We start from the raw sequence: 16197 nt of genomic DNA on the forward strand, positions 1-16197 counted from the left end.
CTTCTCAAATTTGTCTCTACATTGCCTGAACTTAAAGTTTAGAAAGGGATAATAATTTGTCTTATTCTTTATTCTGAAGACTTCGGTAACCTCTCCTGCACGCTCCTTCCCTTTTACTTTATCCATACTCTTGCAGTCTGTTGAACCGACTCCCCTACTGTTTAGTTTAAACCCCTATCCACAGCCCTAGTTTTGCAATTCGCCAGGACCCTGGTCCCAGCATGGTTCAAGTGGACCCTGTCCCATTGGAACAGTTCCCTCCTTCCCCAGTACTGGTGCCAATGTACCACGAGTTCAAACCCACTTCTCCCACACCAATCTTTGAGCCACGCATTTAACTCTCTGATCTTATTGATCCTGTGCCAATTTGCACGTGGCTCGGGTAGCAATCCAGAGATTATTACCTCTTTGGTTCTGTTTTTTAAGTTAGTCCCTAGCTGCTCAAATTACCTCAGCAGAAACTCTTTCCTTGCTACATTTCTCTTCTCTGCCCACTCTTGAATGGCTCCCTGAACCACAGTGCCACGGTTCGATTGCTCATCCTTCCTGTAGCCCCCACTCTCATCTGCACAGGGAGCAAGAATCTCAGACCCATTGGACAAGCTCAAGGGCTGAGGCTCCTCCAGCACTCTTGGATCTCCCTACCTGCCTCACTTGCAGTCACATTTTCTTGTCCCTGACCACAGACTGAATTTGAAGTAGTTAATCTAATGGGTGTGTGACTGCCTCCTATTTGTTCCATATTTAAAACAAAAAGACAAGCTGAGGTGAAGGAAAGAAAAATGAAGTGTTTCGTTAGGCAGCATTGGAAGGTCACACAATACTCGGTGGGGGGAGATGACAATTTAAAATGGAATAGAGGAAAAGATTGTTGAAACATAAGCACATTGCTTTTTAAGAGAGCTGGCTGTGTTGTACAAATTAATGGTCATTTTTTTTCCTCTAGAACAATGACTATGTTTGAAAAATACTTTGGCTATAAAGAGTTTGGAATGTCCAAAGGTTTAGAAATAAGTGCAAGAATTTTCAACTAATAGGATTAATTGGCATTTTTTGTTTTGGCAGTTCTAATCATTTGATTCCTGTCCGCCTAAATGAAGAAGAATTTCCCAGTTTGTCTGTTTCGACACGTGCAAGTAGCACAGGTCTTACTCCAACTTATACATCTGCAGCTAAGAAAAATGCTACTTTTCAGGAAGAGGACTTTCCTGCTCTTGTGTCTAAAATTAAACAGCAAAAACCCACAACATCTGCAACTGCCTGGACTAATGCTCCTGGTAAAAGTGTTTTGAAAACTGTGCATTCCAGCAGCAACAATTCTAATCAAGCTATTAAAAAGTCTTTAATGACTCAGAGTACCAAAACAAAAAATAAAGTTGCTTTAAAGTCTGATGAGGAGGATGAGGAAGATGGTACTGGTTTGACGGCCCAGGAGGTTAGAAGTACACCCACAATGTTAGATATTTCTTCTTTATTAACTACTTCAACTCAGACTGTCTCTAAAGTTGGTAAAAAGAAAAAGATTGGGGGAGAAAAGCAAAATTCATCACCAGCTCCAATTACTGACACGCATGTAACTACAGTTCAAAAGGAGAATGTTCCAGAAATTAAACAGAAGAGCATACCTGTCACCAGTGTGTTGAATGGTCACACTGACAAACTATGTACTGAGAATGCAAGCACATGCACAATAAAGGAACCACCAGGGTTTAAGAAGCCTGAAGAGAGTTCAAGTCCTCTACCTGAAGAAGAATTTCCTGTATTAGGGAACCCAGTTTTACCAAAGAATCCACCTCCAGGTAACATTTTGAGGAGTGATCATACTGTAGTAGATTAAAATATATTGCCCAGTAAGCACATTCATATAGATGCAAGAGACTGCAATTGTCAGAATCGGGAGCAACACAAAAATCTGGAGGAACTCAGCAGATCAAGCAGTGGCGGGAAACAGACAGTCAATGTTTCGGGTCGGGATCCTTCATCTGGACTGGAGCAGTGCAGATGAAGGGTCTTGACCTGAAACCTCAACTGTCCATTTATCTCCATAGATACTATCTGAGCTGCTGAGTTCCTCCAGCTTTTTGTGTGTCGCAAGCAAATTTATGTGTTGGAATTGAAAAGATTTTTGAATGGTGATTCTAGGTAGGGAAAATCAAATATTTAACTTCAGCAAATTGGAGCTTGTAAAAAGGCTAGCATTCATTGCCAAGATTGCGAAGCATTTCTGGAGAACTACTAGTCAGATAAATGGCTTTTGGATTTATGGTCTCAGGGCCTGAACATTGTTCTACTTCATTCAGTACTAGTCGTGAACAATCTTGCTCTTGGGTTTCTGTGCAGATAATTCCAGAAAATAATTTAATTTCTGACATTGCGAAGCTTTGGCTTGGGGTAACTTTCTTGGATAAGACCTGTTCTTTATATGAACACCCTAAACAATTGTCATTCAAAGTTTTTCTGTTCATCATAGATTTTCAGGTTTTTAAATGCATTCATGTGAGTATTGTTGGTACGGGAAAATTCATTGCTCATTCCTTGTTAGTCTGTAGCAAGTTGTAATAACAAGTTTTGGTCGGCAATTTCAGAGGGACATTATGAGTCAACCATATTGCTGCGTAATTGCATATAGTTCATACAAGCTAACAAAGGTGACTTTACATTCATAAAATACATTAATCATTCATTTGAAATTCACCTTTTTTTTCCCCCAAAAACAGTCAGCAAATGAATCAACTGATTTATGGCTCTGTACCTCTTTTGAGATGAGTTTCAGTGAACTTTGGTAATCACTAATTCTGGATGAGTGATTGAAGATTAAAATCTGACCTCTGAACATAGGGTTTTCTGCTGCTATGGACATTGCTTTTAAAAAGTTAATGTATTGTATAACGGCATGATGGGTTAACTGGATAACAGTTTGGCTGAGATGCCTGTGGCTTGCTTTGAGTTGGATGGTTGTTTGAGCTCCAGTGGAAGATTTTAGTGTATAACACAGACTGCTGTTCTATTGAAGTATTAAAGAAGTACTAAGAGTTTTGTTCTTTGAAGTAATTAAGCAAGTCAATCTGGAATGTTTTAATGTTGGCTATTTCGTATCTCCCACCCCTACTTCTCAGCACCAAGTGAAACACATGGGTTTGAAAATTACTGGATCAGGCATGCAGCTTGGAATTGCTGCTTGCCATCTACTTGTGCCTGCATTATCTGGGCCAGATGTGCAGGGCTTATCTCACTGGCCCTCCACACCCAGGATTCAGCAGCACGGTTTGGATAGTGACCAGGCTTTGGGTGGCTGAATATGAAGGTCTTGCCATTAGGATGCCCCTGATAGCCCCAGACAATCAGCAAAGCCAAGTGTGAAACCTGTAATTCATTTTAATAGTTTTAATGTCTCTGAAATTGAGACATTTTAAAAAAATTATTAAAATAGAAGTAATTAGTAGAAATTAGTTAAAAGACAAAACAATTATAATTTAAGAAATGCAACTAAGATATCATCTTTCCCCCTGCCTCCTAATCCATAGGTTAGGAATCCCCATGGGATCATATTCATTTTCGCATCCATCCCCACCCCTCACAGCAGAATGCTGGAGAATCCCAAAAGGCTAGGCTTTGCAAATGGATTCCATGTCATCCAGCATAGGAGCAAACTTGGAACTAATCCTGCAAATCTGTCACCAAGTCCTGATCTTACCTGTTTCACAGCGCACATTTCAGAAGTACAACACTTGTGGCTGTTTAAACTGTTGAATACTGGTGTTTCCAATCAGAAGTTCTAGGAAACCTCCATGCAATGTAGTCTAGTTCGGTGATTTATTTCATAGCTGTGGGGACTTGTTCTAAAGTTAGTGTTGCTTTTGCCTTTTTAAGCTGATGCTTGAAAGTAATTAATTAAATGGAGCAATTTGAGATGATTCTGGGAGGAAGGATAGGCAAGTTAAAATCAAACTAGGTGGTCATGCATTCAACAGGTAATCCATGCCTAATGAAAATCACTCTTGAACTAATTACCAATAGAGCTTAAAATATCCAGACTCATCATAGTGATGCTTAAAGAACTTTCAAAATCATTTAACTGTAAATGATTGAAAAAGTTGTTTACTGTCTTCCTTGCTGTTGATAGTTATGTATAGATGTGTTATCATAAGAGTTCTCCAAGCCTCAAATCTGCCATCATTTGAACAATGCGCTGCGTTGTTTTAAAATGTGTTTCAGGTTTGAAGTGGATATTCCTGAAGCTATATGTAAACTTCAGCCATTTTAAAACATGGTCACTACAATTTTATTTGTAAGAACTAAATGCTCCTAGTCAGAATTGGAGCCATCTCTTTATGAAGCAGATGTTCTAAGGATTGTGTACTGGAGAATGGGTAAGTGCTTGTATCAATATTTGGCAGCCAGTATATGTGGACAGGGAGAGTTACTGAAAAGGCAGCTGGAGTTGCACTGATAGGTAAATATGACTTCACGGGCTTAATGTTAGTGGATCAGGTGTAGTGTGCAATGATGCTTTGCTTTGGTACCAAACTACTGTAATGACAAGTGTCTAACAACAGTATTTTCCTTTACATTAGCATTTCAAAATTAAAGCTTTAGCTAATTTCAGACATTTAATTCTGAATTTATTTTTTATCCAGGTTTTAACAAGTTATTACCCGTGAAGAGCCCACCATCCAACCTTCCTCCTCCACCAGGATTGTCTGCCCCTGTTAGTAAACCCCCTCCTGGCTTTACTGGTGTCCCTCTGAATTCAAACATCAGCGAGCCTATGATTCCAGCACCAAAACAGTATGTAAAATACTTTCCACTGAGGCAGTTCTTCTTTTGTTATCCACTTCAAAAACAAAAATCAGGGGTTCAGTACTGGTGGATCTCCCTGTCAAAATAGCACAAATAATTTCATTTCTGGAGGTGCTTTAACTTGTTTACATTTAATTTAAAGCTACTCCCTACTGCAAATAATATTGTTGCAGTGTATGAACATTAATCATTTGTTACAAAGTAAAGGACTGGTAATTTTTGAAAACTCCTGAATAGTAAAGTCCTGTTGCATGTGCTGAGCTGTTCCACAATAAAAGCCAGGCTACTACCACTTCGGGAAGATTTTGCTGACATGCCTGCATTTGTGTGGAAAGTACTCGCTTTGCAATGTTCTGTCCCAATGGTATTTTGAAAATACTGCTTTGGCCTGAATAAGTGCTTTATTTCTGATTCTATTGAAGATGACATAGGTTAGCAATAGCAAACTGAGGTGACCAACTACTTACTTTCAGAATAGTCGGGCAATAGAATTTTCTGCTATTATTTAAGCTTAAGCAAGATGTATCTTACAAAAAGCAGCAGTTTGTGAATATTTGCATTTTGACAATGATTTCACATTTTGATGTTCAGTGAATGGTGGCTGTTGCAGTATGGATTTCCTAACTGCTGATTGCATTTTTAATCTGTTGTTTCTGAGTGGAAGCTGAGTGCATTGCTCGGGGAGGGCAGTTGCATTTAGTACACACACCAATGCTCTCCAACCATTTGGTATAGAGAGAAGCAAATTGTATGTCCTGAGTCCAGGGCCAAAAAGAAAGCAAAATTTTAGCTATGAAACCTGACATACAGTTTTCCTGACTGGTGGAAGGATGTATGTGTGTGTGCAATTTTTTTTTTGTTCCTTTTTTCCATCATCAAATGAAAGCCTGTTTCTCCAATTTCAGTTCTGCTGTGCTAATGGACTTAGTCAGGAAGATTATTGTCATGTGGCCCTAGACTAGGAAAGTTTGTCCTTGATTATGACCTACCAGGCAGTGGGGAATCACAGCTGAGGATGGGATCAGTTGGATGTGTTGCTATCCACTGCTTAAAAAGAAAAATCTGCCTACAGATGGTGGTTTTTTGGCTGGGGGCATATGTTAGGAGAATAACATGGGTTAGTGCCCTTGAGAAATAGTTAGGCAGAAAATAATTGACCTGACATCAGAAATTCTGAATTAAAGTTCTGCCTGATAAATTTAAAGTATCTATTATTCATTAACATTTAATACGCTTTCAAACAAAACACATCTACATAATGGTAAACATGGGAGTTTGAAGTTTTGGTGTATAAAAGTTAAATGCCCCTGCTCACAGAAATACAAGTTGAAAAATTTAATTAAAATTGCCAGGGCATTTCATAAATGTTTTGTGCACTGGTATCTTTTAAAAACCGTGCAAGAAACTGTATGCATTTCAGATACATTGAAGTGTATGAAAAATGGTTATTTTTTTGCATTGTTTTAGTACATCTTGCCAAGAATTTTTAGTTTTGTTTAAATACATGAATACTACCTATTTAAGGTCTAGAGTTTTTTCTACTTTAATCACAAAGTAAAATTTAAGTGTATGCAAATTTTACATTGTTTATTGGCTCCATTTGTGTGACATGTAGGCTGATATGAATTGTACTTCAGATTTAATGGTGTTTACATCAAGCATAAAGGAAACTGAAAAATATCTCCAGTTAAAATTTTGGGGCATTCTAGGTAACTGCTTGCTTATCAGAATGTGATAAATGACCAGAGATGTTCCTATTGTGCTGGGAGTGCATATCTGGTGGGCTGGTGGAAGGGGTAATAGTAGGAGATGAAGGAGGCAGATAAGAGAAGCAATGATTGCTTGTGAGTTCTTTTCTTAACTCTTTTTAACCAACTTTTAAAGTAACCAAATTTCTTTTTAAATGTAGGTCTCTACCATCGTCAAGTATTTACCTCATTCCGGAGAACTTTCAGCAGAGGAACGTTGAGCTAATCCAGTCCATAAATTCATTTTTGCACAATGATGAAACAAAATTCAACAAGTTTAGGACTCAATCTGGACAGTTCAGACAGGTAAGTTGCATAAATAGAAAAAAATATAGGATAATTCCTTGGCTTCATACTGTCCTTTATAAGAAAATATGGTATATAATTTTCTTCACCAGTAACTAGACTGCAGCAAGAACAAAATGCTGGAAACACTCAGCAGATCGGGCAGCATCTGTGTAAAAGGGAATAGTTAATGCTTCGTGTCAAAGAAGTTTTTCATTGAAGTAACTCAGTTGCTAAACTGTTCCTTCATTTTAGTTGGGGGGGGGGTGGGGACAGGAGTTTGGGAAGCATAAATAACTGCAAGACATAATTTGGATAGCATGCAGTTGGACTTAAAAAATCTGCTCAATTTTTAATCTTTTATAAATGGCAATCACTTTTGTGTTCACATGATGTTCAAAAATCTCTCTTCTTTTGGATATAACTTTGATTTTTAAAAAGCATTAAGATGAGGGATATCCAGACCTGGTGAATCTTTGAATAATTCGGAGCATAAAATTTAGATGTTATCCCAGGCAAAGGTAGGGTAGTAAAATTCTTGAATAGAAAAATAAGGACATTCAGCCCTTTGTAGTGTCTGGTGAAGCAGGCTCAATCATTGCTGATCATCTTTTTCAATATCATATTCTTACACTCTCCCCATACTGCTTGATGTCTTTTGTATCTGGAAATCTTAATTAGTAGGTTCAGTGACTTGGCCTTTCCGGGTAGAAATTCCACCCTCCTGAGTGAAGAAATTTCTTCTTCCTTGTGGCAAGTACAAAAAAACTCAACTCAGATAATCTGCTATCTGACCATTCAAAAATCCTGATGGTTTGGCACCTGGCTCCCTAGGGCTCTGGTTCCCGAGTTCCAAATCCACGCAATGGGGCTCTAGTATCTTTTTGGCCAACCCTCCTCTTTGATTTTTCTTCCCCACCCCCCCCCCCCCCCCCCCCCCCCCCCCCCCCAGCACTTCCTTGACTGGAATGTTAATGTGTAACTTCAAATAAAATAAAAAGTGAATTAAAAGCCTGTTGGAGTATTAATTTAAAAAAATGTCTGAAAGTCTAGCGCCACCAAAGTCCAAGCGAGCTTGTGTTTCACTATACATCTTCAAATCTGCACACAATATTCCACCCCTTGGCTTTGCCAAGCCCCTGTAAAATTATAGTTAAACATCCCTGAACTTGTCTGCACAACCCATTGTATTGAAGGCCAACATACCATTTTCCACCTTGCCTGCTTGCTTCATCTGCAAGTTTGCCTTCAGTGACTGTTGTACATGGAAACACAGAAGCCTTATTACATCAGTGTTTCCCAATATCACCATTTTAATAATATGCTGTCTTAAAATAGCAGATAACTTTGTTTATCTAGATTTATACTGCATCTGCCATGCTTTTGTCTACTCACTTGACTTGTCTGAACCATTTTGAAATCCCTATCGCATTGTCCTTGCAAATCTCAATTTTATCACCACCCCCCTACCCCCGAGCCAAGTTTTGTGTTGTTGGTAAACTTGGAGATATCACATACATATTGTTAGTAGTTGAAGCCCAAGCACTGATACCTGTGGACTCCCACTATTACTGCTTGCCAGAAAAATAAATTATTGCAGCTTTATTTCAACTAATTTTTTAATCTATGCATTATATTATCACCAAACCCATGTGCTTAACTTTTGCATTACTAAACTCCTCTGTGTGATATTATTAAAGGACATCTGAAAATACAAATACACCTTGTCCACTCGTTCTCCCTTTTTCTACCAGTTTCCTAAACAAAAAAACAGTAGGTTTGTCAAACAGATCTCCCTTTCATAAATGCTTGTTGGTTTTATTTAATTCTGTTGATATTTTGAGTGTTATCAAATCCTTTTATAATGGACTCCATTTTCTTTACTACTGACATTAGGCTAACTGGCCTGTAGTTCCCTGTTTTTCTCATCTTTTTCAAAGAAAAATAGTGGGGTTACATTTACCACCTTCTCAACATGAAGCAGCCATTCCATGATCTGCATAATTTAGGAGGAATGCCATTCCGGAGCATATTATTCGTACCAACATAACATTGCTGTCTTTATGGTCTGCTTGAAGTTGCTGACCTGAATTATGATAGTACTGCATAAACCTATCTTGCAGTATTGTCTGCAGTAAAAATATTTTAATTGTTTACTGCATGTGTTGCTATACTTGCAGGTTTTTGTCCTTGAAATATTAATCTGTAGATTAAACATAGCTATGTGAAATCAGATGGTTTGGTTGACTTTCATTTTTACACCATCGTCTTTTTGCCTCAAAGGGTCTGATTTCTGCCGCTGAGTACTATAGGAGCTGCAGAGAAATTCTGGGAGAAAATTTCCTGAAGATATTCAATGAACTGCTTGTTTTGCTGCCGGATACAGCCAAACAGCAGGAGCTTCTCTCTGCTCATAAGGACTTGAGAATGCAGGAGAAACCAGTATCAAACAAATCAAAAAAGAACAAGAAAAATGCATGGCAAACCTCTGTTAATTTGGAGCTCGACTGCCAGGTGTGTCCAACATGCCATCAGGTGCTGACCCAGAAAGACTTTGTTACCCACAAGACTTCACATTTTGAAGATGATGAGTTTCCCACCTTACAATCTGTGAGCAGAATCATCAGTTAAAAATCAATCCTTGTATTGCAGACCCAAGGGGTAAACCTCATTGATGCACATAGATGGTGTGTGGATGCTATTACAGGCATATGTTGCTTTAAGGGAAAACTTGGGTGATTATGATAGTATAGTACATAGGTGAAAGGAAGGAAATAGTATCTGTGCATTACGGAAGCCTTGATACAATACCTAAAGCCTGTTGCTATACTATTATAGAAAGTAAAAGATGGTACATCATTATACACTTGAATGTTTTTGAAACTACTGTCTACAATTGCAAAATGCAGTAGTAAAGTAAGTGATTTAGCAAGAAGTATCACTTTGGTGCGAAGGTATTAAAATTTGGCTGATTTTAAAAACAGGTAATCTGAATGCACAAATGCTTTGCATAAACATACACTGAGGTACACTTTCACATCAAAAGTGTACTAAAAACAGTTGAAATTGGTCTGTTAATGTAAAACAATGTTTCAGAATTGGGTTTGCATGCAGCTCAGTGCAGCATCTTTTTGTATCCCTTGTAGGTATTAATGCACTAAACTTGTTCCACTGAGTTTCCCATTTGACGATGTAAAATTCAGGATATAATGTAATGGTTTAGAAACTATAATTAAATGCAGGATATTGCATTGCTGTATCATCAGGTTTATTTTTCTTTGAGTGTATAAATTGGTAGCTCATAAGCCAGTCCTACAAAGTTAAGACTTTATATTCGCTATTTAAACAGCAGTCCATGCTACCAGTGCAATGAATTTAATTTTGATTGCATTTCCATAAACTGCATTCTGTAATAGAAACTATGTAGGCTCACAGGTCATTAAATTTCATCAGTGCTTCAGTAAATTGTCAAGTCCCATGAGTTGAACAATAGAAGTGATGACCTCTGTTGCATGATCTTTCTCTATCAACAGCTGAAAAGTTGAGCGTTTTTGATGGCTGAAGAAAGTTTATTCTTGAATAAATGGCAGAGGCAACAGCATCCTGGACTATAGTGATTGATGTATTTGTAATATCCATGATGGTGGATTGGCTTTTCTTTTTGCATGTAATATATTTTGATTAGTAGTGGTTCATGTCTGTATTGCTATGGAAGTACTTTGATCAGTACTTATATTCACTAAGTATCACCATTAGATATATTTTAGTGCCTTTTTTTTTAAATTAAAGCTTTAAAATAGCATACATCTGCCATCTAAATTAAAGCTCAAGATAGTATACACTTTATTGTCAGGAGTCACTTTATTGCCAGTTTTCTATTTCAGTATGCCACTGTCTGGGAGGCTTTAACCTCTAGTTTCATTAAAATTAATCTTCTGCAATCTTATCTAGTCAGATTATATTCATGCGAGTGATGGCAATAATTTGAACTATGGACCACGACTATATGGTTGATCCTATTTACTCCACTCTTGCAAAGCAACCCTTCCAGAAGTTGTACTTTCCCCTATTGCTGCCTTTTCAGTTAATCCTGCACAGAACATCCTGGTCTTGCAACACTGAAAATTGATTTTGTTTTCATTTGAGTTTTGAAAGAACTTGTTCACACCTACTTTTATTGTAGATTAAAATTTACTGACATTTTAGATCATCCAAGGATCAGAATTCCACTGGGTTTGGATGAGCTGATGTTTTGGAGCACAAGTGGATTTTTTTTTCTTGCTGGTACAGTGGGTCACAATCTGCCACACTATCTTACCATTGATACCATCAGTTAGTGATGCAATGCACTCCAGTAATGTTGAATTGTTTTATAATTTCACTTGAAGGGTGTATCCAGTTTTAGTTACAAAAACTAAGTAAAATATAAATTAACTGCAGTATAAAAAATTTGATTAACCTGTGCATGCTATTTATATTTAAAAAAACAAAATGAACAATTAGGAAGCATTTGCAATAATCTGAATGGGAACAGACTAAAGTACTTTTCATTAGTAGTTCATAAGTGCATCTAGCAGTTTAAGAAAGTGCTTGGGAAGGTTTTTAAATAGGAACTTGCAGTGACTTTAGCTATTGCATATGAGGCTGAATCACCAGGATGATGCCCACAGCACTAAAACTGTACCACTGAGTCCACTAAATTAACCACCATAATTGATTCTGCTGATCTTGTCATTATCAGTGTGTATTTACATTGAGTACTGTGGTATTGAATTAAAATGAATGTCCAAGTCAATGGAACAAGCAATTGAAGAACATTATTAATATAAGTGTGTGAATATTCAATATTGTCAATACATGGCTTTAGATCAGAGATAATCAGTCTCTCGAACAAGAGGAGGCTCAATTTGGATCTTACTCTTGACGCACTAAACAAAATGACGGCAGAATGTTATAAACATTTTAAAAGTAGTTTGGAATTTAGATATGAAGGTGGCAGGAGGAGATAGGAATGCAGTAAATTGGTGCAGCCAGCTACTTTAATGAATTTTCGCATTTGTATCATTAACACTGAAATACAGTTTAGCCCACTCATGAAGCCTAGATTTGTGGTGTTTGCTTCAAGGCAGCTGATAGTATAATACATTGGAAGACCTTTTTGGAATAAATGAACTCAAGTTCTAATGTTTGCAAAAATTTCAATATTTGAATTCATCCACCATCTTTTATGTATAATGGTGCTGTAAATTATCAATAGTGTGGACATGTATTCTGCAACGTTAGTGAATTGAAACCAAACTATGCTTGAGTTACTAGATTGTGAGACATCTGCACATCTGTTACATGAAACTGCATTTAAAACATTGTAATGAAAATACACCCATGCAATTCCTGCATTCAATGAATGTTTATTTGATTGAAAACTGTGGCTCAAAAGATATAAACAGTATATCCTGGAATTTCTGAAGGGTGCCAATAAAAATTGTTTATGCAATATAAGTGCCATTTGCTTAGTGTTACATGTTACAAAGAATGGACTTAAGCTCTATTTCAAAGGGAACACCACATACAAACAACTTTAATGATGAAGAGATGATGTGTGCAGTGCTCTAAAGGGTTGCTCATGGTGAATTAAAAAGTACATTGGAGCAGTTCCCTGAATCATTATTTGAAAGGGATCCCAAAATTGCTATAGGAACAGGTCTTCTGGGAAGACTGTGGCAAGAGTTGGAGAGCAATATGTAGAATGAGAGAGGCCCAGAGGCAGAGCATTTGTACTCTCCTGAGGAAGGTGAGTACACAGGTCTGAGACTATGAAAATATGGCATGGGTTTGTAACCTGAAGATCTTGAAGGCACATCTGGGCCACAGACTGAGGAATGGGTGTGTGGGTGGAGGTGGGAAATGAGAGTCATGGTGGTGCAGCCTTGCACCCCAGAAATTTTCAAGTGTTTAAGGAAGAACATGTTCTGATAGCCATCTGGAGAGGAATCTAATTATTCAAGTCCATTGGTGGCAATCTTTAACTTGGCCACCATTTCTAATTTCCAAGTGGCATGAGCAAGAAATTCTGACAAATAAAATGTCTCTAGTTTATTTCTCTTTCTCCATCTCCCTCCTAACTTCTCCCTCAGTCAGATCCAGATGTTAAAGAAATGGTGATTCTGTCAAAACATTTGTTTTTCATTTTGAATTTTCTATTTAAATGTATCTAGTATGCAAGTCATTCAGCAGAAGAAATGCTGTAACCATAACTATTGCCAAGCTTCTGCTGTAACTCCAGCTTTGCTATTTAATTTAGTAATTGCTTATAAGATGAATCATTAAGCTAAATGGTGTGTATATCACTTTTCAAAAATTCAAATATGCAACAAATTAGTTGCTTAATTCCATTGAATCTTCCTGGGGCTGGGCCCCTCTTCATCTCGCCACCTCCTGCTTTGAATTTTTACAGGCATTTCAGTTTGTTAACAGCTAGACAAGATCAGCTAGGCTTGTAGCACTGTAGTGAATGATTCATCCCACCTCCTCACAGTCTGGGGATGTGCCAATGTATGGTACAGCTAATGAAGTACTCCATTTACAATCACTCGTAATAAAAGGAAATTTATTTTTGGGAGCAGTGAATCATGTTTTTTTTGTTAGCAAAGGAAGGATTCTGGAAATCTGTAGTATCAGGAAATTGCTAATAGATCATTTTGTTCCCTGACCAATCACTGATGGATATTAGGCCATGGGCAGTTTATTCTTTCATCTATTTTAGAAATTCTGGGTGGAACATACTCTGGTCCAACAGTGTCTCAAAATTAAACAGCTCCTGGTAGGAGAAGGCTCTGTGAACTTGCCACCCTTGTGATGGCAGAGTCCAGTGCTTGAGTGCAATTTGGCATGGCTGAAGACTTTGTGACCATCATTAGCCAGAAGCACTGATTGAAGGAACCATCTTGCCCTCAAACTGAGGTCTTCATTCAAATCAATTCTCTCTACAGGATATCAAGAAGTGGCAAGAGCTTTAAATTCTGACTAGGACTGAAGACATACTCCAAGATCTAGCTCTAGTTGAGCCAAGCTGTTCCGGCACAGTTACAATACTGATGACCACTCCACTCTGTGGAAATTTGCCCATGAAAATCAGGGCAAATCGAGTCCTGGCAGATGTTACCCCAACAGTCAACTCTCAATCATCATAAAATAATTGGCAGTGCTGTCAGGTTCATTTAGTCATTCATCAATTACGTTTGCCAAAGCTCAGTTTCTATTCTGTCAACACCACCGGTTCCTGACATCATCTCTGCCCTGCACTAACTATGGACCAAAATTCCAGAGGCAAAATGATAGGCACTACCTTTGAAATCAAGGCACACTTAGACCAGTTGGCACTGGATATCATGGGGATAACACTCCAGTGAATAAAGGTTGTTGAAGGTCTATTATTCTTAGTCCCAGGTCATCACTGCAGGAATTCCTCAGGACATTGTTCTAGGCTTAGCCATTTTCAGCAGCTTTATCACGACCTTTCTTCCATCATAAGGTCTGAAATGGGGATGTTTGCTGATCATTGCACAGTGTTCAATTCATTAAAAAACCCTTGAGAAAATGAAGCAGTCCATGCCCACAGCAAGGTGTAGACCATGTTCAGGTTTGGGGTAAAATGTAGCCAGTAATATTTGTGCCACACAAATGCTAGACAAGGACAATGAGAATCTTACCACCTCTTCTTGACATTCAATAAATTTACCATGAGTCAGGATTATGAAGGAATAGACTGCTCTGGAGCACAGCTTCAACAATGTTCAAGAAGCTAGACACCATCCAGGAATCCAGAATAAAACTACCTGTTTAACTGGCACTCCATCCACCACAGGTGCATTGCGTGTCTAGGATGTAGAAAGTGCCAGGTCTTCTTCAACATCTCTCAAACTCTCAGAATATTAATGGACGCAGGTACATGGGAATGTTAGAATTTTCCAGTGCAATTTTCCTTCTAAGACCCACACCATATCTGTCTTGGAAATATATCTCTGTTCCTTCTTCATTACTTGAGGAAAATCCTGGAACTCCCAACCCAACAACATTGTGAAGTATCTTCAGCCCCCAGGCCTATAGTAGTTATAAAAGGTGCTCGTCAACACCATCTCAAGGGTGATAAGGGATGGGCAGTAAATACTGGCTTTGCTTGCAACATCCACATTATAATACAAAGTTATTTATAGAGAAGCTGCGTGTTTGAAGATTATGGTGCTGGGACATGATGATGATCCAGTATTTCAATAGTCAACGATATCACATGGGAACATGATAGGGTGAAGGAAATGATGGACCCAGGAAGCAGAGCACAAAATGAACTTTAGGCTTCTATAAGAGTGAATCATTAGAACACCTGTAGCATTCTGGAGCTGACAGCTGACACCTGCATTTTTCCTTGAAAGTGTTCTTAGCCTACAATGGCGTGTAGTGAGCTGCACATCCAAGTCACTGAATGGGATATGTGTAAGTAGGAAGTGGAAGTGGACTAGGGAGGGGAGAAGCAGGGCAGTTCACTAGAGGAGGAAATCACAGATTAGTGAGGCTAAAGAATTGCCTGAACCATTCAATGATTCTACATCCTGAAAACCATCATATAAATATGCCATCCAGCAGAACCTCCAGGCCTAATCTATTTTGGTATTGGTTTATTATTGTCACTCGTACCGAGGTACAGTGAAAAACTTGTCTTGCGTACCGTTCGTACAGGTCAATTCATTACACAGTGCATTGAGGTAGTACAGGGTAAAAACAATAACAGAGTACAGAGTAAAGTGTCACAGCTACAGGGTAGACAATAGGATAGACAATAAGATGCAAGGTCAGACAAGGTAGATTGTGAGGTCAAGAGTCCACCTCATCGTATAAGGGAACTGTTCAATAGTCTTATCACCGTGGGATAGAAGCTGTCCTTGAGCCTGGTGGTATGTGCCCTCAGGGTCCTGTATCTTCTGCCTGATGGGAGAGGAGAGAAGAGAGAATGACCCTGGTGGGTGGGGTCTTTGATTATGCTGGCTGCTTCACCAAGGCAGCGAGAGGTAAAGACAGAGTCCATTGAGGGGAGGCTGGTTTCTCTGCAGTTTCTTGTGATCCTGGGCAGAGCAGTTGCCCTACCAAGCTGTGATGCATCCAGATAGGATGCTTTCTGTGGTGCATCGATAAAAATTGGTGAGTGTCAAAGGGGACATGCCAAGTTTCTTTAGCCTCCTGAGGAAGTAGAGGCGCTGGTGAGCTTTCTTGGCCATGGCGTCTACGTGGTTGGATCTGGACAGGCTATTGGTGATGTTCACTCCTAGGAACTTGAAGCTCTCAACCCTCTTGACCTCAGCACCATTGATGT

General features: G+C 38.6%; 1 protein-coding gene across 3 annotated transcripts in view; it reads left to right on the forward strand.

Annotated features, from left to right (window-relative positions):
• The window catches only part of znf598 (zinc finger protein 598), a 32683-nt gene extending 20354 nt beyond the window's left edge, over positions 1-12329 (forward strand). The window contains exons 9-12 of one of the 3 annotated variants that reach the window (XM_052022235.1): positions 1066-1799; positions 4638-4788; positions 6710-6854; positions 9117-12329. In XM_052022235.1, coding sequence (XP_051878195.1) covers positions 1066-1799; positions 4638-4788; positions 6710-6854; positions 9117-9464 — 1378 coding nt within the window. In that variant the 3' untranslated portion in view covers positions 9465-12329. The remainder of the gene's footprint in view (positions 1-1065; positions 1800-4637; positions 4789-6709; positions 6855-9116) is intronic. The other 2 variants (XM_052022237.1, XR_007956808.1) reach the window with 2 other exon arrangements.
• The last annotated feature ends 3868 nt before the right edge of the window (positions 12330-16197 follow it).

Source organism: Pristis pectinata, chromosome 8, assembly GCF_009764475.1.
Source record: "Pristis pectinata isolate sPriPec2 chromosome 8, sPriPec2.1.pri, whole genome shotgun sequence".
Lineage (NCBI taxonomy): Eukaryota > Metazoa > Chordata > Chondrichthyes > Rhinopristiformes > Pristidae > Pristis > Pristis pectinata.